The sequence below is a fragment of the Cherax quadricarinatus genome, chromosome 1, assembly GCF_038502225.1.
Source record: "Cherax quadricarinatus isolate ZL_2023a chromosome 1, ASM3850222v1, whole genome shotgun sequence".
Taxonomy (NCBI): Eukaryota; Metazoa; Arthropoda; class Malacostraca; order Decapoda; family Parastacidae; genus Cherax; species Cherax quadricarinatus.
Window position 1 is genome coordinate 9,682,068 of NC_091292.1, and position 25,187 is coordinate 9,707,254.

General features: G+C 37.3%; 2 protein-coding genes across 4 annotated transcripts in view; one reads left to right on the top strand and one right to left on the bottom strand.

Moving 5' to 3' along the window:
- LOC128687321 (monocarboxylate transporter 12-like) overlaps positions 1 to 15,239 on the top strand; it is a 69,445-nt gene extending 54,206 nt beyond the window's left edge. For 2 of the 3 annotated variants that reach the window (XM_070092677.1, XM_070092571.1), the window contains exon 6: positions 13,486 to 14,651. In XM_070092677.1, coding sequence (XP_069948778.1) covers positions 13,486 to 13,565 — 80 coding nt within the window. In that variant the 3' untranslated portion in view covers positions 13,566 to 14,651. Of the gene's footprint in view, positions 1 to 13,485; positions 14,652 to 15,059 lie in introns of those variants that run through there. The other variant, XM_070092629.1, reaches the window with a different exon arrangement.
- Positions 7,943 to 25,187, bottom strand: part of LOC128687303 (Y+L amino acid transporter 2) — a 31,612-nt gene continuing 14,367 nt past the window's right edge. The window contains exons 2-10 of the mRNA XM_070092777.1: positions 22,567 to 22,885; positions 21,985 to 22,206; positions 12,621 to 12,846; positions 12,297 to 12,341; positions 11,967 to 12,090; positions 10,895 to 11,095; positions 9,347 to 9,496; positions 8,492 to 8,669; positions 7,943 to 8,128 (exon numbers count right to left, since the gene is read on the bottom strand). Of these exons, the coding sequence (XP_069948878.1) occupies positions 8,058 to 8,128; positions 8,492 to 8,669; positions 9,347 to 9,496; positions 10,895 to 11,095; positions 11,967 to 12,090; positions 12,297 to 12,341; positions 12,621 to 12,846; positions 21,985 to 22,206; positions 22,567 to 22,876 (1,527 nt within the window). The 5' untranslated portion in view covers positions 22,877 to 22,885 and the 3' untranslated portion in view covers positions 7,943 to 8,057. The remainder of the gene's footprint in view (positions 8,129 to 8,491; positions 8,670 to 9,346; positions 9,497 to 10,894; positions 11,096 to 11,966; positions 12,091 to 12,296; positions 12,342 to 12,620; positions 12,847 to 21,984; positions 22,207 to 22,566; positions 22,886 to 25,187) is intronic.

The following is a 25,187-nucleotide window of genomic DNA, read 5'->3' on the forward strand; positions in this document are numbered from 1 at the left end:
AGAAGCCAATATGTGTACACAAATGGGGCAAACTCTTCCGCACAGCCAATTACAGTTGGTGTCCCACAGGGAAGTGTCCTAGGCCCTCTTCTCTTTCTCATATACATAAATGACCTACCAAATGCATCGCAACTACTCAAACCCACACTATTTGCAGATGACACTACGTACATCTACTCTCACCCGAGCCCAGTCATGCTAGCCAATACTGTAAATACCGAATTACAGAAAATATCAACCTGGATGAGGACCAACAAACTTACTCTAAACATTGACAAAACCTACTACATTCAGTTTGGTAACAGAGCTGCAGATGTGTCTCTTAACATAATGATAAATGGAACACATATCACAAAACTCACAGAGGGAAAATTCCTAGGAATCCACCTTGATAATAGACTCAAATTTCAAACACATATACAACAAATTTCCAAAAAAAATTCCAAGACCGTAGGCATACTATCGAAGATACGGTACTATGTTCCACAGTCAGCCCTCCTGGCCCTATATCACTCACTTATTTACCCCTATCTCACCTATGGAATTTGTGCATGGGGCTCAACAACAATAAACCATCTCAGACCACTAATTACCCAACAAAAGGCTGCAGTCAGAATGATAACAAATTCCCACTACAGACAGCACACTCCACCAATATTCAAAACTCTAAACTTACTCACAATACAAAACATCCAAACTTATTACTGCACCTACTACATACATAGAACACTTAACTCTGACATAAACCCTCCCCTCAAACATCTCCTTACCAACCTCAACAGAATACATGACCATAACACAAGGCACAGATCACTCTTTGATGTTCCTCGTGTTCATCTCACGCTATGCAAAAACTCAATGCACATAAAAGGCCCTAAAATCTGGAATTCATTACCTGTGAATATAAAAGGAACACTGTCTGTTTATAAATTCAAGTCTCTTCTCAAAAATCACTTACTCACCCACAACTAAATAAATACTGAATAATTGTATCTCATAAATTGTATCTCATATATGTATCTCATTATTGTATCTCATAAATGTCAACCTGTGACCCAATCAAACTTTGTTACTATTTAACTTCATTACCTAACATAATACTCCATTCTACTGATTACACAACAACACAGTAAATGACCATATAACCTGTCTTTGTAATACTCATTTGTACTAAATTGTTATCTGTTTTACAATAATTTTTGTACCACTGAATATATCATTGCTTAGTTAATCTTAAGTTAATTTTAAGCCTGCCCGTAATGCTCTGCATACAAGGGGTTTTGGCATGCTGCACTTTAAAAATTGTATTCCTTGTACTTCTCTGTATCATGTTCAAATAAATAAATAAATAAATAAATACCTACTCTTACGACTATGTACGGAGCCTGTCTCCACAACAATAGTTAACTGTCAATATATGACATGTCGCAGAATGAAAGCTTCCACTACTAACCCATAATATATACGGTCTAACAAAATAGTGAGTTAGTACACATATATCCCCCCCCCCTCTCTCTCTCTCTCTCTCTCTCTCTCTCTCTCTCTCTCGTTTCACTTCTGTTACCTTGTCATAGAACACCAGATGGTTTGTGGTGTAGCATTTACCTTATCTAAACCCGCACTACTTAGCGTTCATGCACGCACTCCTTTACAGATGCTTAATCACGCGTCTCCTTATTACCTTATAACAAGGCTGCTGCAGGTGACAAACTCCTACTGCGCTTTTCTGAGAAAACTTACCCTCACTCCATCAGTTGTTGCTTTGCAACATTGCATAGCTCCTGATGACGCACTGAGAAGTGTAAAAGTACTTAAGCTAAAAATTTCCACCCCCCGTGGCTTGTCCTGACACACACACACACACACACACACACACACACACACACACACACACACACACACACACACACACACACACACTATATATATATATATATATATATATATATATATATATATATATATATATATATATATGAATGCAAGGGGAGTTTTGAATCAAGTGTGAGAGTAATGGTGGTTGGGGATTTCAATGCTAAAGTGGGTAAAAATGTTATGGAGGGAGTAGTAGGTAAATTTGGGGTGCCAGGGGTAAATGTAAATGGGGAGCCTTTAATTGAGCAATGTGTAGAAAGAGATTTGGTAATAAGTAATACATATTTTATGAAAAAGAGGATAAAGAAATATACAAGGTATGATGTAGCACGTAATGAAAGTAGTTTATTAGATTATGTATTGGTGAATAAAAGGTTGATGGGTAGGCTCCAGGATGTACATGTTTATAGAGGGGCAACTGATATATCGGATCATTATTTAGTTGTAGCTACAGTTAGAGAAAGAGGTAGATGGGAAAAGAGGAAGGTAGCAACAACAAGTAAGAGGGAGGTGAAAGTGTTTAAACTAAGGGAGGAGGAAGTTCGGGTGAGATATAAGCGACTATTGGCAGAAAGGTGGGCTAGTGCAAAGATGAGTAGTGGGGGGGGGGGGTTGAAGAGGGTTGGAATAGTTTTAAAAATGCAGTATTAGAATGTGGGGCAGAAGTTTGTAGTTATAGGAGGGTGGGGGCAGGAGGAAAGAGGAGTGATTGGTGGAATGATGAAGTAAAGGGTGTGATAAAAGAGAAAAAGGTAGCTTATGAGAGGTTTTTACAAAGCAGAAGTGTTATAAGAAGAGCAGAGTATATGGAGAGTAAAAGAAAGGTAAAGAGAGTGGTGAAAGAGTGCAAAAGGAGAGCAGATGATAGAGTGGGAGAGGCACTGTCAAGAAATTTTAATGAAAATAAGATAAAATTTTGGAGTGAGTTAATCAAGTTAAGAAAGCCTAGGGAAAGTATGGATTTGTCAGTTAAAAACAGAGTAGGGGAGTTAGTAGATGGGTAGATGGAGGTATTGGGTAGATGGCGAGAATATTTTGAGGAACTTTTAAATGTTAAGGAAGAAACAGAGGCAGTAATTTCATGCACTGGTCAGGGAAGTATACCATCTTTTAGGAGTGAAGAAGAGCAGAATGTAAGTGTGGGGGAGGTACGTGAGGCATTACGTAAAATGAAAGGGGGTAAAGCAGCTGGAACTGATGGGATCATGACAGAAATGTTAAAAGCAGGGGGGGATATAGTGTTGGAGTGGTTGGTACTTTTGTTTAATAAATGTATGAAAAAGGGGAAGGTACCTAGGGATTGGCGGAGAGCATGTATAGTCCCTTTATATAAAGGGAAAGGGGACAAAAGAGACTGTAAAAATTATAGAGGAATAAGTTTACTGAGTATACCAAGAAAAGTGTACGGTAGGGTTATAATTGAAAGAATTAGAGGTAAGACAGAATGTAGGATTGCGGATGAGCAAGGAGGTTTCAGAGTGGGTAAGGGATGTGTAGATCAAGTGTTTACATTGAAGCATATATGTGAACAGTATTTAGATAAAGGTAGGGAAGTTTTTATTGCATTTATGGATTTAGAAAAGGCATATGATAGAGTGGATAGAGGAGCAATGTGGCAGATGTTGCAAATATATGGAATAGGTGGTAAGTTATTAAATGCTGTAAAGAGTTTTTATGAGGATAGTGAGGCTCAGGTTAGGGTGTGTAGAAGAGAGGGAGACTACTTCCCGGTAAAAGTAGGTCTTAGACAGGGATGTGTAATGTCACCATGGTTGTTTAATATATTTATAGATGGGGTTGTAAAGGAAGTAAATGCTAGGGTGTTCGGGAGAGGGGTGGGATTAAATTTTGGGGAATCAAATTCAAAATGGGAATTGACACAGTTATTTTTTGCTGATGATACTGTGCTTATGGGAGATTCTAAAGAAAAAAATTGCAAAGGTTAGTGGATGAGTTTGGGAATGTTTGTAAAGGTAGAAAGTTGAAAGTGAACATAGAAAAGAGTAAGGTGATGAGGGTGTCAAATGATTTAGATAAAAAAAAATTGGATATCAAATTGGGGAGGAGGAGTATGGAAGAAGTGAATGTTTTCAGATACTTGGGAGTTGACGTGTCGGCGGATGGATTTATGAAGGATGAGGTTAATCATAGAATTGATGAGGGAAAAAAGGTGAGTGGTGCATTAAGGTATATGTGGAGTCAAAAAACGTTATCTATGGAGGCAAAGAAGGGAATGTATGAAAGTATAGTAGTACCAACACTCTTATATGGGTGTGAAGCTTGGGTGGTAAATGCAGCAGCGAGGAGACGGTTGGAGGCAGTGGAGATGTCCTGTTTAAGGGCAATGTGTGGTGTAAATATTATGCAGAAAATTCGGAGTGTGGAAATTAGGAAAAGGTGTGGAGTTAATAAAAGTATTAGTCAGAGGGCAGAAGAGGGGTTGTTGAGGTGGTTTGGTCATTTAGAGAGAATGGATCAAAGTAGAATGACATGGAAAGCATATAAATCTATAGGGGAAGGAAGGCGGGGTAGGGGTCGTCCTCGAAAGGGTTGGAGAGAGGGGGTAAAGGAGGTTTTGTGGGCAAGGGGCTTGGACTTCCAGCAAGCGTGTGTGAGCGTGTTAGATAGGAATGAATGGAGACGAATGATACTTGGGACCTGACGATCTGTTGGAGTGTGAGCAGGGTAATATTTAGTGAAGGGATTCAGGGAAACCGGTTATTTTCATATAGTCGGACTTGAGTCCTGGAAATGGGAAGTACAATGCCTGCACTTTAAAGGAGGGTTTGGGATATTGGCAGTTTGGAGGGATATGTTGTGTATCTTTATATGTGTATGCTTCTAAACTGTTGTATTCCTAGCACCTCTGCAAAAACAATGATAATGTGCGAGTGTGGTGAAAGTGTTGAATGATGATGAAAGTATTTTCTTTTTGGGGATTTTCTTTCTTTTTTGGGTCACCCTGCCTCGGTGGGAGACGGCCGACTTGCTGAAAAAAAAAAAAAAATATATATATATATATATATATATATATATATATATATATATATATATATATATATATATATATATATATATATATATATATATATATATATATATATATATATATATATATATATATATATATATATATATGTCACAGATCTGAGTCACAAAACTCCAGACTGTCGCGTTAGCCACAGGACCAGCTGGCTACAATACGATTCATCCAACTGGGTATATTTCTACAGTGGTGCCTATGCTAACCTTCCTATGGTGTAAAAATATACCTAGTTGGATGAATCTTATTGTAGCTAGTTGGTCCAGTGGCTAACGCGACGGTCTGGAGTTTTGTGACTCTTTGATCGCGGGTTCAAACCCCACCCGTGGTATGGTTTGTTTGCAATTGTATCATTACGATTTCGTGAGTCATATATATATATATATAAAACACACACACACACACACACACACACACATATATATATGTATATATATATATATATATATATATATATATATATATATATATATATATATATATATATATATATATATATATATATATATATACCTGGAGGTTATTCCGGGGATCAACGCCCCCGCGGCCCGGTCCATGACTAGGCCTCCCGATGGGTCAGGGCCTGATCAACTAGGCTGTTACTGCTGGCCGCACGCAGTCCAACGTACGAGCCACAGCCCAGCTGATCCGGCACTGACTTTAGGTATCTGTCCAGCTCTCTCTTGAAGGCAGCCAGGGGTTTATTGGCAATTCCCCTAATGCTTGATGGGAGGTTGTTGAACAGTCTTGGGCCCCGGACACTTATGGTGTTTTCCCTTAGTGTACCAATGGCGCCCCTACTTTTTATTGGGGGCATTTTACATCGCCTGCCCAGTCTTTTACTTTCGTAATGAGTGATTTCTGTGTGCAAATTTGGGACCATTCCTTCCAAGATTTTCCAAGTGTTGATTATGATGTATCTCTCCCTCCTGCGTTCCAACGAGTACAAGTCAAGTGTTTCCAAGCGTTCCCAGTAGTTAAGGTGCTTGACAGAACTTATACGTTCAGTAAAGGATCTCTGTACACTCTCTAGATCTGCGATTTCACCTGCTTTGAATGGAGATGTTAATGTACAGCAGTATTCCAGCCTAGAGAGAACAAGTGATTTGAAAAGGATCATCATTGGCTTGGCATCTCTCGTTTTGAACGTTCTCATTATCCATCCTGTCATTTTCTTTGCACGTGCGATCGTGGCACTGTTGTGATCCTTGAAAGTGAGATCCTCAGACATTACTACTCCCAGGTCCCTTACATTATTTTTCCGCTCTATTGTATGGCCAGAGTCTGTAGTATACTCTGTTCTAGTTATTATCTCCTCCAGTTTTCCATAACGGAGTAGTTGGAATTTGTCCTCATTGAACATCATATTGTTTACCGTTGCCCACTGGAAAAGTTTGTTTATATCTTCTTGGAGGTTAACCGCGTCCTCAGCAGATGACAGCCTCATGCAGATCCTAGTATCATCCGCAAAGGATGATACGGTGCTGTGATGTATATCTCTGTCTATGTCTGATATGAGGATAAGGAATAAGATGGGGGCGAGTACTGTGCCTTGTGGAACAGAGCTCTTCACTATGGCAGCCTCCGATTTAACTCTGTTGACCACTACTCTTTGTGTTCGATTTGTTAGGAAGTTGAAGATCCATCTCCCCACTTTCCCAGTTATTCCTTTAGCACGTATTTTATGGGCTATTACACCATGATCGCATTTGTCAAATGCTTTTGCAAAGTCTGTGTATATTACATCTGCATTCTAATTTTCTTCCAGTGCATCCAAGGCCATATCATAGTGATCCAGTAGTTGTGAGATTCAGGAGCGACCTGCCCTGAACCCATGTTGCCCTGGATTGTGCAGATTTTGGGAATCCAGGTGGTTTGCAATCCTGCTTCTTAGCACTCATTCAAAGATTTTTATGATGTGGGACGTCAGAGCTATTGATCTATAGTTCTTAGTTAATGCTTTGCTGCCACCTTTATGGAGTGGGGCTATGTCCGTTGTTTTAAGTGACTGGAATTTCACCCATGTCCAAGCTCCTCCTCCATAGTGTACTTAGGGCACGCGAGAGGGGTTTCTTGCAGTTCTTAATGAAAACAGAGTTCCACGAGTCTGGGCCCTGGGCTGAGTGCATGGGCATGTTGTTAATGGCTTTTTCGAAATGTATCGGAGTTAGGGTAATGTCGGAAATCTGGCATACATTTATGGAGTTTTGAGGCTCATTCACGAAGAAATCATTTGGGTCGTCGATCCTCAGACCGATTACTGGTTCATTAAACACAGAGTTGTATTGGGATTTCAATATTTCACTCATTTCTTTGTTGTCATCTGTGTAAGTCCCATCCTGTCTGAGTAAGGGCCCGATACTAAATGTGGTATTTACCTTGTTTTTGGCATATGAAAAGAAATATTTTGAATTTCTTTCAATTTCACTAATAGCTTTAAGCTCCTCCTATCTCTCCTGGTTCCTGTAAGAGTCATTTAACTTAAGTTCGATAGTTTCCACTTCCCTGGTCAGCGCCTCCTTTCGTGTAGATATTTCGTGTATATATATTTACAAGACAAGCCATGGGAGGTGGAAATCTTTAGCTCAGGTACTTTCACACTTCTCAGTGCATCATCAGGAGCTATGCAATGTTGCAAGGCTGCAACTGAAGGAGTGAGGGGAAGTTTTCTCAATACAGCGCAGTTCGGGTCTATCACCTGCTGCTGCTCTGAGAAAACTTTCCCTCACTCCTTCAGTTGCAGCCTTGCAACATTGCATAGCTCCTGATGATGCACTGAGAAGTATGAAAGTACTTGAGCTGAAGCTTTCCACCCCTCGTGCCTTGTCTTGCATAGTTAAGATCGCCCGTCTGCGATTGTTTGCAGACAGGCGATTGTTTGCATATATATATGACGGGATACCATTGATTGGCTTTTATTTTTTAACTACGGAAAAGTAATCCAATTTGGTAATAACAAAATAACATTTCCTCGACTAAAAAAAATAATTTACATTGGTTTCCAATGTGAAATAAAACAACACATTATTAACAATAAACATTTTATGTTAAACAGTAAAGACAAATTCAACAAAAATAATGTTTTCCTTTTTTTTTTACGTATGCTAAATGGAAAATATCCGTGTCGATTTTGCGATGTTTATTTTTCTTGCTCTTCCTTCTCCTCAGGCAAGCAGAAAAACACTTTCTGAAAAACGATAGTCAGCTTGTCTGCAAAAGAAAAATAATGATTAGGCTTGTTGCAGGCCTCTTCTTTGACTTGACACAAGTAATTACGAATAAAAAAATCCTGAAAGGGCTTTAAATACTAATTAGTTTTATATTTGTTAGGTTTATAAGACCTATCGACTGCACTTGTGTAACTGAAGCAGCACTTTGCATGTTTTATACGTTAAGTGGACAGGTAAGCTAACGGAAGGTCTCAGGCAGCTGACCCAAAGCTCCACCGAGCAGGTCAACGTATGTGACTTCGCCAGAACTTTTATCATGTCTCTGAATCAAATTTCCCGGGTTTACACCTATTATTACCATCATGAAAAACCTTTACAACACTCTTCAGAAGGAGGAACTGACCTAGACTTCCTGAGCACCAGCGAGCTAGATCCCGCCGATGTATGGTGAGGTAGTATACTGGTAGGCCAGTGATGATGACTCCAACAGCTCCCGCTACCTCCGACGGGGCCATGATGATAGGGATTAACATCAGGAAGAGCTGCGTTAACGCGAAGACTACGGGAAGCACCAGCCACACCTGAAGGAAGAAAAACTGATGAATGAGAGAATCGGGAAAGGGTGAGGGTTGGCATATGCGTACCCATCACGGAAAGGAAACCTTAGTTGAGAAATGGTATGGTGATACAGACAAGATGTAGAATACAGACACTTATTTACAGTTCAGGATATTTTTTAACGAAAACGTTTCGCCGCGAGTGGCTACTTCATTAGGACTGAAGAAGCCACTCGTGGCGAAACGTTTCCTGTAATAAATGTCCGGAACTGTACATAAGTGTCCTCTTCTACACTGAATCCTTAGTTGGCCAGTCAGTGTTTCCATATAAACGTCTGCGTTAAGACTCGAGGATACAATGTCTTTTCTCCTCTCATTCTTCTGCAAGTACAGTGTCTGTGCCAATAAACGACATGCAGAAAACTGTAGTGAGATGGGTAACGAATGACAGGACTTAGCATTATCTATAACAAGGGAAATATGTTCATACTTTTACTAACACTGTGAGATTCAAACACGAGCAAAGTTACTTGTTTATACAAGCTTTGAGACAGAGTTAACAATCTATATTACTATATCAGCACTCATATGGAAACTATGTCCCTTTATGCACTGGAAAATCTAGCTCAGTAGGCATAGCTGACTTGCCTTAGTTTAACTTCAATATTATTGTACAATAATGAACGTAATTTTGAGCCAACCTTGAACGGTCTCTTCCATTGTGGGTTTTTATATCTGAACCGGAAGAGTGCACAAATGCAGGCGAACTGCATGGCGGTGGCGCTGAAGGCGGTGTAGTTGATGAGGGAGGAGACATCCGGCACCAGCAGCATAATCAAGATTGTCAGTCCCTGTGAGCAGGAGAGAGATGAAGAAGACCAGGAAGAAAGCATATAAATTACTTTACGTAATAGCGAATTTGTACTTGTATGAGATTATTTTTTACTGTCTCTCCCAATTTCGAGACTGTTAAAAAAAGTGGCAGCTCATGGCATTGAGGGAAAAGTGCTGTCATGGATCGAGTCATGGCTCACGAACAGGAAGCAGAGTGTGTGCATAAATGGGGTTAAATCCGAGTGGGGATCTGTAACAAGTTGCGTTCCACAGGGATCAGTCTTAAGCCCTTTGCTGTTTATAATATATATCAGTGACCTTGACGAGGGAATTACTAGTGATATGAGCAAATTCGACGATGACACAAAGATAGGTAGGATAATTGATTCAAACGTAGATGTCGTGGAACTTCAGAAGGGTTTAGACAAACTCAGTTCGTGATAAGAAAAGTGGCAGATGCAGTTCAATGCAGATAAATGCATGGTTCTGAAGCTCAGGAGTGTCCATAATCCTAGCACTTAGTATAAGTTAAATAATGTAGAACTTAGCCATACAGATTGCCAAAAGAATTTGGGGGTTATGGTAAGCAGCGACCTTAAACCTAGACAGCAGTGCGTACACATTTCTAATAAGGCAAATAGATTACTGGAATTTATATCAAGAAGTGTAAGCAACAGAAATCCAGTGGTTGTATTACAGCTTTATACATCATTAGTAAGGCCTCACCTAGATTATGCAGCTCAGTTCTGGTCTCCATATTACAGAATGGATATAAATTCGTTAGAAAACATTCAGCTTAGAATGACTAAGTTAATACATACATAGCATTAGATATCTTCCATATGAAGAAAGATTGAAGTCTCTTTATTTATATTCACTTGTAAGACGAAGACTGAGGGGAGACATGATCGAAGTGTGTGAGTGGAAGATGGGTATTAACTGAGGGGGATATAAATAAGGTTTTGAGGATATCCCTCCAAGAGAGAACCCACAATAATGGATTCAAATTAGATAAGTTTAGATTTAGAACGGATATAGGGAAGTACTGGTTTGGTAATAGGGTAGTTGATGAGTGGAACAGTCTGCCTAGTAGGGTTATCGAAGCTAAAACCTTTGGTAATTTCAAATTTAGGTTGGATAAATACATGAGTGAGAGGGGTTGGATTTGAGTGGGACTTGTCTGAAAGTAAACAGAATTATCAAAGCTTATTGTTTGGTTAGTGTTTATTCTGTTAGTGGGTTGGATTTGCGAAGGACTGCCTAATATGGGCTAACAGGTCTACTGCAGTGTTCCTCCTTTCTTATGTTCTTATGTTCTTAATTTATCCATCCTTCTTCCTCTCCATTCTCTATTAACCTCTGCCTTTTCCTATCTTTTTTCCCTTCTTACACCTTCTACTCGGGAAGATACTAACGTTGAATATAGCAGCTGGAGCAGGTGTGAAGTTCTTTACACTGACTAAAGAGAAAACCTGCGGGAACTGGCCCCTCCTCGCCCCGACGAAGATGAGTCTTGTCTGTGTGAAGACGGAAGCATGTGTGCTGCCGAATGTAGAGAACATGACGAAGACAGGCATCGTCCAGGCCAACAAGCTTAACATCCGTGCTGCGAACGTCTGGAAGGATAAAATACCCAATGAGCATATGTTTGTATTTGTATCTTGTAATGGTTATGGTGGACGATTTTGTGTTGTGTTTGTAGCCTCATCTTCGAGGGTGAGTTGCATGGCTTTGCTATTACTCTTCTGAATCCACCCTCATTTTTTTCTTTTCTCTTTCATAATTTTATAGAATTCCGTTGAAAAGACTGATATTGATCCTTCCTAATAATTAGGTCTCTATGATTGCTATTATATATAAAGCCACATCTTTTATGCTCTTTGCGCACATTACGTGATCGAGACCCAGTTAACATTTGTGTGTAGAATATACTCTGTGGGCTTGTCATAAGTTTTTGTACTCACTCTCTTTTTACAAAGTAAAGTTTGCAGGGATCAGTTCATAGCTTCTCTCCTAATTGCTGTCGACTAGATTTACCAATTCATGACCTTCGTGGCCATTTATCTGCACGTAAAACTGCGTTTGGTATTTCTCTCCCCACCCTTTTACTTATTTCGTTCTCCTTATGTATGCGTTAACTTTTCAGTGGTTTATCAGTATACTGACCACATCTAACAAAAGGTCTGTTCCATTCAGTTGGGTTTAATTTCCCCAGTATTTTAGACATCATGATCACATCATCTCTAGCTCTTTTCTGCTCTAGGGCTGTGAGTGCTTATAATTTACCCACCTCGAATCAAGTACCAGCCTCATAATGTTTTGGATCATCGAGGTTATTCACATGCTTGCTCAGTCATACCACAAGCTAACATGTACTTTCGCTGTAATACTAGATCTTAGTCACAAAAATACAGGAGTCACATTCGTAGAGACATAACGAACAGCCACACTCACAATGGCTGTAAAGAACAAAAGATCCACACTCACCATAGCCACAGCACTGGAGGCGAGCATCTCAGTCGGAGTTAGAACAGCGAAGTAGGAGACATTGGTGAGAGTGTAGACGATGGTGATGATCGTGGTGGAGAGGATGATGGACAGAGGCAAATTCCTAGAAAGATTAAACACATGATGAAGTGGATCCGAGATACTGTGATGATAACTGTGAACAGGTAAAGGCAATAGCAAATAATCCGTGTAGGTTATTTAGCGAAAGAGTGATGGAAGCTTGATCTACTCTTTCCTAGCAAGACACACGCTTCCTAAGTGCACTCGTCAAATTGCAAATAAAAAAAAAAGAAATTCGACACGGCTTACCTGTTGGGGTTCTTGATTTCCTCAGTGACGACATTCAAGTAGTCCCTGTAACAGGAGGTAAGGTTTGTTAATTTCTTCTGGCGTCAAACACTGTGAGAAGCACATATATTGAATTTTCTGCAGTTTTCGCATTATCAGCTGTAGCTTATGACAGTTATTATAATCATGAGAAAGTGCTAATCCTGAAGAAACCATACAGTGTCTGACAAAAGGGAAGATAATCAGATCTGAGCCCTTTACCAACATTCAAGTACCCCATGAAAGGACTCGTTTTGGAGAGCATTTATTATGAAGCATAAGATAAAAACGGCCATCAAGACCTACCAGCCAGTGTAAGAGAAAAGGCTCTGGTAGAAGGCCGTGGAGATAGCGACAGCGTCCCAGTGGGTGCCAGCCATGGGCGCTCGGTAGTTCTCAAGGTGTCCAGTGCCTAGGTGGTAGAGCCCAGCCACGATGATGACGCCCAGAGCCAACACCTTTGTCAGCGTAGAGACATTCTGCAGCTTTGCCACCCAGCGCACGTTCACGCAGTTGAGCCACGTCAAAAAACCTTAAGAATAGAGACAAGGAGGAAATGTACATGGGAGAACATAAGAAAACGAGATAACGAAAGATCTTACAGTCTATAATCTCTGTCCTCCTCGCCTATATGTACTCGTTCACTCACTTTTTTGTGTTAGTGTGAGTTTGTGAATGGTCCAAGTCAGACAGAAACGTCGTCGTAAGCTTCTCTCTCACTTATGTGCGGATTATTTGTGTAGTCAGCTGTTGTTGCTAACATAATTGTCAGGGAAAAACTAAGCTGGAACAGGTCTTAACCATATAATCAGCCACTCTATGTTCAACAACCAGTGCATTCACGGTGCCGCGTGGCCTAGTGGCTAAAGCTTTCACTTTACATGGTGAGGGGTCCCGGCCAGGATAGAAACATTGGGCGTGTTTCCTTACACCGGTTGTGTATGTTCACCCATCAGCATAAAATGGGTACCTGTGTGCTAGTCGACTGTTGTGATTCGCATCCCAGGACAAAATTGACCTATTTTGCCAGAAATGCTCTGCAAAACAAGCGGCTTTCTATATAGTAGTATGTCATTGATGTCAGCTAGGCCTGTATACCTTGCTCATGCACTTGTAGAAATTATTATTATAATTATAAATTATTATTTCTGACCCAAGGTTCTCTTCACAGTTTGTGTAACGCTGATCAGACACAATGTGCATCTCGCAGAGCCAGATTATCTGCAGGTAAAACTAAATTACTGTCTCTGACAACAGCAGCTCCTATCTATATTGTACTCCTCTCTCACCTGTCCACTTCACTTCCACCCTTCCTACTTTTATTTCCCTTTTCCAATCATGTCTCTGTTTCTCACTACACTAACCACTTCCTACTCCTCCCCTTTCCATTCCTATCTCTATTTTTCACTCCTTTCTGCACTTCCCACTCCACCCTCCTCTTAACTGGACTGAAGGTGGATCCTCCGCTACTCCTTGCTCTTATTAACACATACACAGGTTGAGCATCTCACAGGGATAAAACAATAATTAATATTCCTCCAACTCCACTCTCAGCTCCTCCTTGCCTCTGCTCACACTACTGACACGACATAGATGATGATGGATAAAAAAAAAAAAATGAGATAAAGAGAAAAACCTGGTCGTTGGATGGATAAGATTTTATTCGGATGATTAACCTAGACCCCTAGAGGGTTAGCATCCCAAAATAACCCAAGTATGTGTGGTTTATTTTCCATGGGGTTGTTAGAGAAAGATAATAATGAAGGGAATACTCTTCCGCAGAATGAATTAGTAAGTTTATTAAGGTACAGGTTCACATAAGTACAATTATCATATATAGTACATATGCGAAAACTATCTATGATAACCCCAAAAAGTCAAAGTGACTTATTCCCATTAGGGTCCTTGGAAGCGTCCTACGTCTTTGTTCTCTACGACAGCTTCCGTCTTTCCACTATGAAACCATCATGTATCATCAGGTAAAAGCACACTGTGAATATACCCAGTTTTGGTATAGGAATACTTATAAATTCTTGCGTGAGTCGCAATGCTACACTGTTAAGAATATATTCAAGATACTTGTTCTATGCAAGTGCTCCCTGACATTCGTTTTCTTTACAAATCGATTTCATTTTCTCTTAATCTGGAATCTCTAACTCTTCAAGACTAAATTGGTTAGTAAGTAAGTTTATTCAGGTATACACAGTTACATAGAATAGATATACTAAGGGTGAGGTAAAATTAGTTATTTTCGTACAAGAAATCACTCTCCTCCCTTTCTGTAGCTTTATTCATGGGTACATTTTGGCACTTTTCTTGGCTGCTATTTCTTTAGATAAGATTAAGATTTATTAGGCACCCAGGTTAACTCAAGAGTCAGTGTGTCATCGGGGGCTATCTGCCTTATTTCACAAGGTGGCCCGTGGCTTGGTAGGTAATGCTCTCGCTTCACACTCTGTCCGTGATTCGATTTTCGGCAAGGGTGGAAATATTAAGCATGTTTCCTTACAACTGTTATTCATGTTCACCCATCAGTAAAATGGGTACCTGGGTGTCAATTGACCAGTGTGGGTCGCATCCAGGGGCAAAATTGACATAATTTGCCAGAAATTCTCTGCATAACAACCGGCTTTCTATATAGTAGCATGTCATTGTTGTCAGCTAGGCCTGTATACCTTGTATATGTGCTTGTAGTAAATAAAAATATTACATACTATTATTAGGCCCTTCAATCTTGTCCCCCAGGATGCGACCCACACCAGCTGAATAATACCCGGGTACCCACCTACGTACTGCTAGGTAAACAGGGTCAGCAGGTGTAAGAAAACATGCCAGTGTTTCCACCAGGCCGGTACCTGATAGAAGGTTATTTTTTGTTTGCATCAGTAACCTAATAAAAACATGCAAAGAATTTTTTATTTCCTTTATCCTTTCATTCTCTTGTACTTAATTAAACAGATGAATTCCACATGAATTCCACACTTTTGTTACTATGTACAATAAAAATAGTCACTTAAATTTATATAACTATACTTATATATACTTATGTATGTCTCTTAGTGTATATAAGATAAACATTTACTTTAATCCTCTTTTTAAGGTTTAAAGTTTCTTGATTGGTGGTGAACAGGCGACATGCAGCCTTACCTAATAAGAAGTAGGTAGGCTTCAAACCCAATTAATCAATCAACCTACATGGAAGGAAAATATAACATGCCGTAGAAGGGATCTATATATTTCTGCATCAATAAGAGAATCTTTTCTGTGAGCCTTGATCGAGTTATATATATATATATATATATATATATATATATATATATATATATATATATATATATATATATATATATAAATATATATATATATATGTATATATATATATATATATATATATATATATATATATATATATATATATATATATATATATATATATATATATATATATATATATATATATATATACAAAACAACCACTGCGAAAGAATACAGAAATTCCAAGCGAAATCGATTGGAATTTCTCTATTCTTTCACAGTGGTTGTTTTGCAAATTCTGAAATCACCTGTTTACTGTGATCATATTGCATATATATATATATATATATATATATATATATATATATATATATATATATATATATATATATATATATATATATGCAAAACAACCACTGTGAAAGAATAGAAAAGTTCCAAGCGCTCTCGTGACTACTCACATTACCAAGGAACAATGAAAGTAAAGCATCAAAGGAAGGTATATAAAGGGGTAGCCCACACCTCACTATCAGATCCCACAACAACGAAACACCTGACACGAGACAGCAGGCCCGCCGGCCGAACTAGACAGGTCCTTCAAACAACCTACCAGCAAACTATTCTACCCAAGAAATAAGAAATTTAAAAAATTGTTATTTGTCCAATGTATTATTAAATTCTTCTCAAATTCTATTAATTATAAATGGATCTAATTTATATAAACCAAAAGAAATATTCATATTATTGTCAAAACTGCTTTTTATGAAACAAGATTCAATTACATTCCTGTCGACCATGGACTTGCTTGATACTACTTTCTCAACTTTTTGAAAATCAATTGGATGGTTAAAATCTCTTACATGAATAAATAGAGAATTGGAATCTTGTCCAGTTCTAATGCTATATTTATGTTGTTTTAATCTTAGTTCGAGATTTTTACCAGTTTGACCGTAATAAACTTTATCACAAATTTTACAAGGAATCTTATAGACACATCCATCAGCATTTTGGGGGGAATTCTTTATCAAAAGTTTTTTTACTGTATCAAGATTTTTGAATACAACTTTAATATTAAAAGTCTTAAGAAGAGAAGGCATATCAACCAAGTTTTCATGGTAAGGGAGAACCAACATATTTTTAGTTGAATAAGGCTGGTTGTCCCTTTTTAGGATTGTAAAAAGTATTTCTAGCAACTTTAAAAGATTTATCAATTTCATTTCTTGGGTATTTCAAATCATTACCTATTTCATAAATTTTGAATATTTCCTCATCTATGAACTCTTGACTACAAATTCGTAAAGCTCTCAAAAACATTGATGACAAAACAGACAGTTTAACTCTATCTAGATGGGAAGAATAATAGTGGACATAGGAACAGTTATTTGTAGGTTTTCTGTAAATTTTAAATTTGAATTCCTAGGCAAATTCCTAGGCCTATACCTTGACAACAACCTGAATTTCAGCACCCATATCCAACACATAACCAAAAAAGTATCCAAAACGGTTGGAATCCTCTCCAAGATACGATACTACGTGCCGCAAACTGCCCTTATCACACTATACCATTCACTTATATATCCATACCTCACCTATGCTATTTGTGCTTGGGGATCAACTGCAGCAATGCACCTAAAGCCAATAATAACCCAACAAAAAGCTGCAGTAAGAATAATCACTAAATCCCATCCCTGGCAACACCCCCCCCCCACTCTTCATAGATCTAAACTTACTCCCTGTTCAGTACATCCACACTTACTACTGTGCAATCTACATCTACAGGACCTTAAACTCCAATATCAACCTTGACCTAAAACGCTTTATTGATAGTTGTGACAGAACCCACAGGCATAACACCAGACACAAACATCTCTACGACATTCCCCGTGTCCGACTAAACCTTTACAAAAATTCAATGTATGTCAAAGACCCTAAAATCTGGAACACCCTACCTGAGAACTCTAGAACTGCAGACACATTCATCACCTTCAAAACTACCATTAGAAAACATCTTATCTCCCTGATACACCCCGTCAACTAACTACACGAATGCCACCTGGTGGTTCACACTTACACTCACTCACACATTTGACCATAAACAGAAATATTAATCTCAATCTTAAAATAATGAATCCTATGATACTCCAATACTGAAACTATGTACTGTGCCAAAACAAAAGCATTCACATTGCTAAACTCGCAAACTAGTATTTAGTCACTCAGCCATAATACCAACTTACCTCATAATTTGTAATAATTTAAAATAATGAATTAAACTAAGTCTGCCCGAAATGCCTAGCCATGCTAGGCGTTCTAGTGGTACACTCTGTAATCATTATTTAACTACATGTAAACCACACAACAACCAAATTCTGTAAATTCAACATTGTAATCTTTATAGAGAATAAACTTTGAATTACCCTTAATAATTAAAACATCTAGAAAAGGCAATGAGTTATTTTCTTCAAATTCAACAGTAAAATTTTTGGAATGGGCTAAGCTATTTAATTTGCCAAGGAAATGGTGTATATCTACATTTTTGGGCATAAGATAAAAAATATCATCAACATATCTGAACCATTTAGCTCTATTAGGGAGGATTGTGTTAAGCAGCCTTGTTTCAAAAAATTCCATGTATAGGTTACAAAGAACAGGTGAAAGAGACATTTAATATTAAGTTGATAAACTAGACACATGTGCAACTCTTAGGTATTTTTATCAAGGAAACGTTTCGCCACACAGTGGCTTCATCAGTCCATACACAGGAGAAGCTTGAAGAACAGGAGGAGACTGAGGTAATCAGTCCCTTAACCTAGAGTCGATGTGGTCAGTCCATCAATCTTCAGTAGAATACGGCACATGTGCGGAGAAGGAGCTTATAAACCGTAGGTAGGAGAGGTGCAGCAGTCGTAGGTGGTGTCACATTTGCCCAATGTGGAAGTAGTCGTTTCCTTAATAAAGATACCCAAGAGTTGCACATGTGTCTAATTTATCAACATGTCGGTTCTGCGAACCATTCATCTACAATATTAAAGTTATATTCAAAAATCTTGATACAGTAAAAAAACTTTTGATAAAGAATTCCCCCCAAAATGCTGATGGATGTGTCTATAAGATTTCTTGTAAAATTTTTGATAAAGTTTATTGCGGTCAAACTGGTAAAAATCTCGAACTAAGATTAAAACAACATAAATATAGCATTAGAACTGGACAAGATTCCAATGCTCTGTTTATTCATGTAAGAGATTTTAACCATCCAGTTGATTTTCAAAAAGTTGAGAAAGTAGTATCAATCAAGTCCATCGTCGACAGGAATATAATTGAATCTTGTTTCATAAAAAGCAGCTTTGACAATAATATGAATATTTCCTTTGGTTTATATAAATTAGATCCATTTATAATTAATAGAATTTGGGAAGAATTTAATAATACATTGGACAAATAATAATTTTTTAAATTTCTTATTTCTTGGGTAGAATAGTTTGCTGGTGGGTTGTATGAAGGACCTGTCTAGTTCGGCCGGCGGGCCTGCTGTCTCGCGTCAGGTATTTCGTTGTTGTGGGATCTGATAGTGAGGTGTGGGCCACCCCTTTATATACCTTCCTATGATGCTTTACTTTCATTGTTCCTTGATAATGTGAGTAGTCACGAAAGCGCTTGGAACTTCTCTATTCTTTCACAGTGGTTGTTTTGCATATTCTGAAATCACCTGTTTACTGTGATCTTATTGCATATATATATATATATATATATATATATATATATATATATATATATATATATATATATATATATATATATATATATATATATATATATTTTTTATTTTTTTTTTTATTATCACACCGGCCGATTCCCACCAAGGCAGGGTGGCCCGAAAAAGAAAAACTTTCACCATCATTCACTCCATCACTGTCTTGCCAGAAGGGTGCTTTACACTACAGTTTTTAAACTGCAACATTAACACCCCTCCTTCAGAGTGCAGGCACTGTACTTCCCATCTCCAGGACTCAAGTCCGGCCTGCCGGTTTCCCTGAATCCCTTCATAAATGTTACTTTGCTCACACTCCAACAGCACGTCAAGTATTAAAAACCATTTGTCTCCATTCACTCCTATCAAACACGCTCACGCATGCCTGCTGGAAGTCCAAGCCCCTCGCACACAAAACCTCCTTTACCCCCTCCCTCCAACCCTTCCTAGGCCGACCCCTACCCCGCCTTCCTTCCACTACAGACTGATACACTCTTGAAGTCATTCTGTTTCGCTCCATTCTCTCTACATGTCCGAACCACCTCAACAACCCTTCCTCAGCCCTCTGGACAACAGTTTTGGTAATCCCGCACCTCCTCCTAACTTCCAAACTACGAATTCTCTGCATTATATTCACACCACACATTGCCCTCAGACATGACATCTCCACTGCCTCCAGCCTTCTCCTCGCTGCAACATTCATCACCCACGCTTCACACCCATATAAGAGCGTTGGTAAAACTATACTCTCATACATTCCCCTCTTTGCCTCCAAGGACAAAGTTCTTTGTCTCCACAGACTCCTAAGTGCACCACTCACTCTTTTTCCCTCATCAATTCTATGATTCACCTCATCTTTCATAGACCCATCCGCTGACACGTCCACTCCCAAATATCTGAATACGTTCACCTCCTCCATACTCTCTCCCTCCAATCTGATATTCAATCTTTCATCACCTAATCTTTTTGTTATCCTCATAACCTTACTCTTTCCTGTATTCACCTTTAATTTTCTTCTTTTGCACACCCTACCAAATATATATATATATATAATATATATACATGTATATATATATATATATAATATATATATATATATACATATATATATATATATATATATATATATATATATATATATATATATATATATATATATATATATATATATATATATCTATATATATATGCAAAACAACCACTGTGAAAGAGTAGTGAAATTCCAAGCGCTTTCGTGACTACTCACATTGTCAAGGAACTATGAAAGTAATACATCAAAGGAAGGCAATAAAAGGGCTTAGACCACACCTCACAGTCAACTCCCACAACAAAGAAACACCTGACGCTAGACAATACCAGACTCATAAGAAAAGAGGAACACTGCAGTAGGTCCGCTGTTCCTCTTTTCTTATGAGTCCGGTATTGTCTCGCGTCAGGTGTTTCTTTGTTGTGGGAGTTGACTGTGAGGTGTGGTCTAAGCCTTTTTATTGCCTTCCTTTGATGTATGACTTTCATAGTTCCTTGACAATGTGGGTAGTCACGAAAGCGCTTGGAATTTCACTACTCTTTCACAGTGGTTGTTTTGCATAATTTAAAATCACCTGTTTACTGTGATCTTATTTCATATATATATATATATATATATATATATATATATATATATATATATATATATATATATATATATATATATATATATATATATATACATATATATATATATATATATATATATATATATATATATATATATATATATATATATATATATATATATATATATATATATATATATATATATATATATGCAATAAGATCACAGTAAACAGGTGATTTCAGAATATGCAAAACAACCACTCTGAAAGAATAGAGAAATTCCAAGCGCTTTCGTGACTACTCACATTATCAAGGAACTATGACAGTAAAGCATCCAAGGAAGCTATATAAGGGGTCTGGCCAACACCTCACTATCAGATCCCACAACGGTTGGGTCGGCGCGCGTCAGGTGTTTAACCGTTGTGGGATCTGATAGTGAGGTGTTGGCCAGACCCCTTATATAGCTTCCTTGGATGCTTTACTTTCATAGTTCCTTGATAATGTGAGTAGTCACGAAAGCGCTTTGAATTTCTCTATTCTTTCAGAGTGGTTGTTTTGCATATATATATATATATATATATATATATATATATATATATATATATATATATATATATATATATATATATATATATATATATATATATATATATATATATATATATATATATATATATATATATATATATATATATATATATATATATATATATATATATATATATATATATATATCTCAGCCTGACATCAGTGACATACTACATGATATATAGAAAGCACCTGGTTATAAAGAGCATTTCGGGCAACTTAGGTTAATCTTATTCCCAGGATGCGACCTACATGAGTCGGCTAACATCTAGGTACCTACTTACTGCTATGTGAATGGGGACAGCAGGTGTAAGGAAACACGCCCATTGTTTCCACTTGTACGGGGTATCGAACCACGGATCCTCAATGTATGAACTGAGTGCGCTACCAACCAAGCTATAAGATAATTACTGTCTATGTGAACCCCATATAATCAGCAATTGTCTATTAATCAGTGTTTATGATATGTAAAATAGTACTTACTTATTAATGCCGCAGCAAGGAGTCTAGCTGGTATAGCAGGCACCGACTCACAGTTAGGGAGAACCAGCTGTAGGAAGTAGTTAGAGAAAGTGACAGCTATGACGGCAGTCCCGGCAGAGTTTCTGGTGAGGATAGTGACCCACATATACAAGAAGGCGAAGACTGGACCAAAGGCTCGGTGCAAGTAAGTATACATACCCCCACTCTCTGGTATCATCGTGCCTGCACATGGAATTGGATGAATTGTACACATATAAGAACGAACCACAGTACAAAGTGGATAATGTGTGGTGAAAATATATTTTCATTATAAAAAAAATATTTGGGACACTCTCTGTGTCATATTCCATCAAAAAGGAGGAGTTGAATATTCAATATGAGGTGAAGAAATCTGGGAGTCTGAACTGGAAGGCCTCAGGAGCTTCCCTTCAAGTGTAGTGTAGGTATTAGTAACAACTAATAAAATCCTACCTAAACACATTACATCCAAGTTCGAATGAGTAAAAATCGCCTTTGCTCCATGAAACACGACATAATCTCCAACTTAAGTCATTTTCTTCAGCTTCCACTTTCGATACTCACCTAATTCGGCGAAGCAGAGGGCGCCAACCATAGAGAGGAGGCCACAGGCGACCCACACTGCCAGAGACATCCCCACGCTACCACTGTACATCAGTACCCCCTTCGGGGAGACGAAGATCCCGGAACCCACTACAATGCCCACGATCACAGCCACACTCTCGGCCAGACCCAGCTCCTTCTTCAGCCTAACGGAGTTATCTGTGACGGCCCCAGCCTTGCCGTTCTTGTTGTGATTTAACGAAGGCTCCAGTTCCTTCGTACTGAGCGGCTCTGATGCACTGACTAGGTCATAGAGTTCTTTCCTCTTCATGATGACGATCTGCAAAACATGGATGAATAATTAAGTTGTCATCCAAAAACACCTCAAGAAGGTATTATTATTATTATTATTATTATTATTATTATTATTATTATTATTATTATTATTATTATTATTATTATTATTATTATTATAACTATTATTATTATTATTTTTAATTTATCTTAGCTAATAATGTATGCAAAACATGTATATATATATATATATATATATATATATATATATATATACACACACACACCACCACCACCACAACTAAGTGTCTAGTTATGAAGCCTGGGAAAGGACAAAGACCTCAGACGGAGTACAGGCTTGGAGGAAGCAGGGGAAAGAAGGCGGGGAAGCAAAGGCTGCAAACCTCACTAAAGGAGATGGACTTTGGGGTCAGTATCATACCAAGGTGCACATCAATCAAATAACTGCTGCACAATATGGGCGCCTAGCAAACCTAAGAATAACGTTGCGACATGTAAGGAGTCATTCACGACAGTGTACGTCACGTACGTCAAGTCCACGTTGGAGTACGCAGCACCAGCACAGAACACACTTGGTCAAGCACATGACTTGTCCCGGAGCTAAGGAAAATGTCCTATGAGGAGAGGTTAAGGGAACTCAGCTTAATGATAATGGAGGACAGGAGGGATGAGAGGGACATGGTAAAGACGTATAAAGTACTGAGAGGACTTGACAAAGTGAACAGGGACAGGATGTTTCAGAGATAGGCAATAGTAAAAAGTTGATAAATTAGACACATGTGCAACACTTGGGTATCTTTAATGAGGAAACGTTTCTCCATTTTCTCTTATACGTTTAAAGATATGTATTTTTCATTTATGTTAACTTAAAATTTAATAAATTTGTACCAAAAGATCCTTAGAAAAATTACCTAACCTTAATATAACTAGCGCAGCTTAATTTAGCTTAATCCAACTAAATACATTATAGGTAAATTTACAATAATTTAATAAACAAACACACTGAAATATATATTTTTTCGTTAGGATCAGAATAATTTTTGCGAAATTATTGCATACACAAATTTATACTTGTCTTATTCGGCAAGAAGAGCGCTGCTATTTAAGTCAAAATCGCAAGTGTTACCTATTCGGCACGACATATATATATATATATGTATATGTATATATATATGTATATATATATATGTATATGTATACCTGTATATATATATATATATACCTGTATACCTGTATGTATATATATGTATATATATTTATGTATATATATATTTATATGTATATATATATGTATATGTATATATATGTATATGTATATATATGTATATATATGTATATGTATATATATGTATATACATATACATATATATATATAAAGATATATATATATATAAATATATACATATATATATATAAATATATATATATATATATAGATATATATATAGAGATATAAAGATATATATATATATATATACATATATATATATATATATATATATATATATATATATATATGTTATAGGTAATAGGTTGGTAGACAGCAACCGCCCAGGGAGGTACTACCGTCCTGCCAAGTGAGTGTAAAACTGAAGCCTATAATTGTTTTACATGATGGTAGGATTGCTGGTGTCCTTTTTTCTGTCTCATGAACATGCAAGATTTCAGGTACGTCTTGCTACTTCTACTTACACTTAGGTTACACTACACATACATGTACAAGCAAATATATACACACCCCTCTGGGTTTTCTTCTATTTTCTTTCTAGTTCTTATTCTTGTTTATTTCCTCTTATCTCCATGGGGAAGTGGAACAGAATTCTTTCTCTGTAAGCCATGCGTGTTGTAAGAGGTGACTAAAATGCCGGGAGCAAGGGGCTAGTAACCTCTTCTCCTGTATATTTTACTAAATGTAAAAGGAGAAACTTTTGTTTTTCCTTTTGGGCCACCCCACCTCGGTGGGATACGGCCGGTGTGTTGAAAGAAGAAAATATATATATATACACACATGTATATATATATATATATATATATATATATATATATATATATATATATATATATATATATATACATATATATATATATATATATATATATATATATATTTATATTTATATATATATATGTATGTATATATATATATATATATATATATATATATATATATATATATATATATATATATATATAAATATATATGTGTATATATATATATATATATATATATATATATATATATATATATATATATATATATATATATATATATATATTTATATATATATATTATGTATATACCAGTATACATATACAGAAACACACAC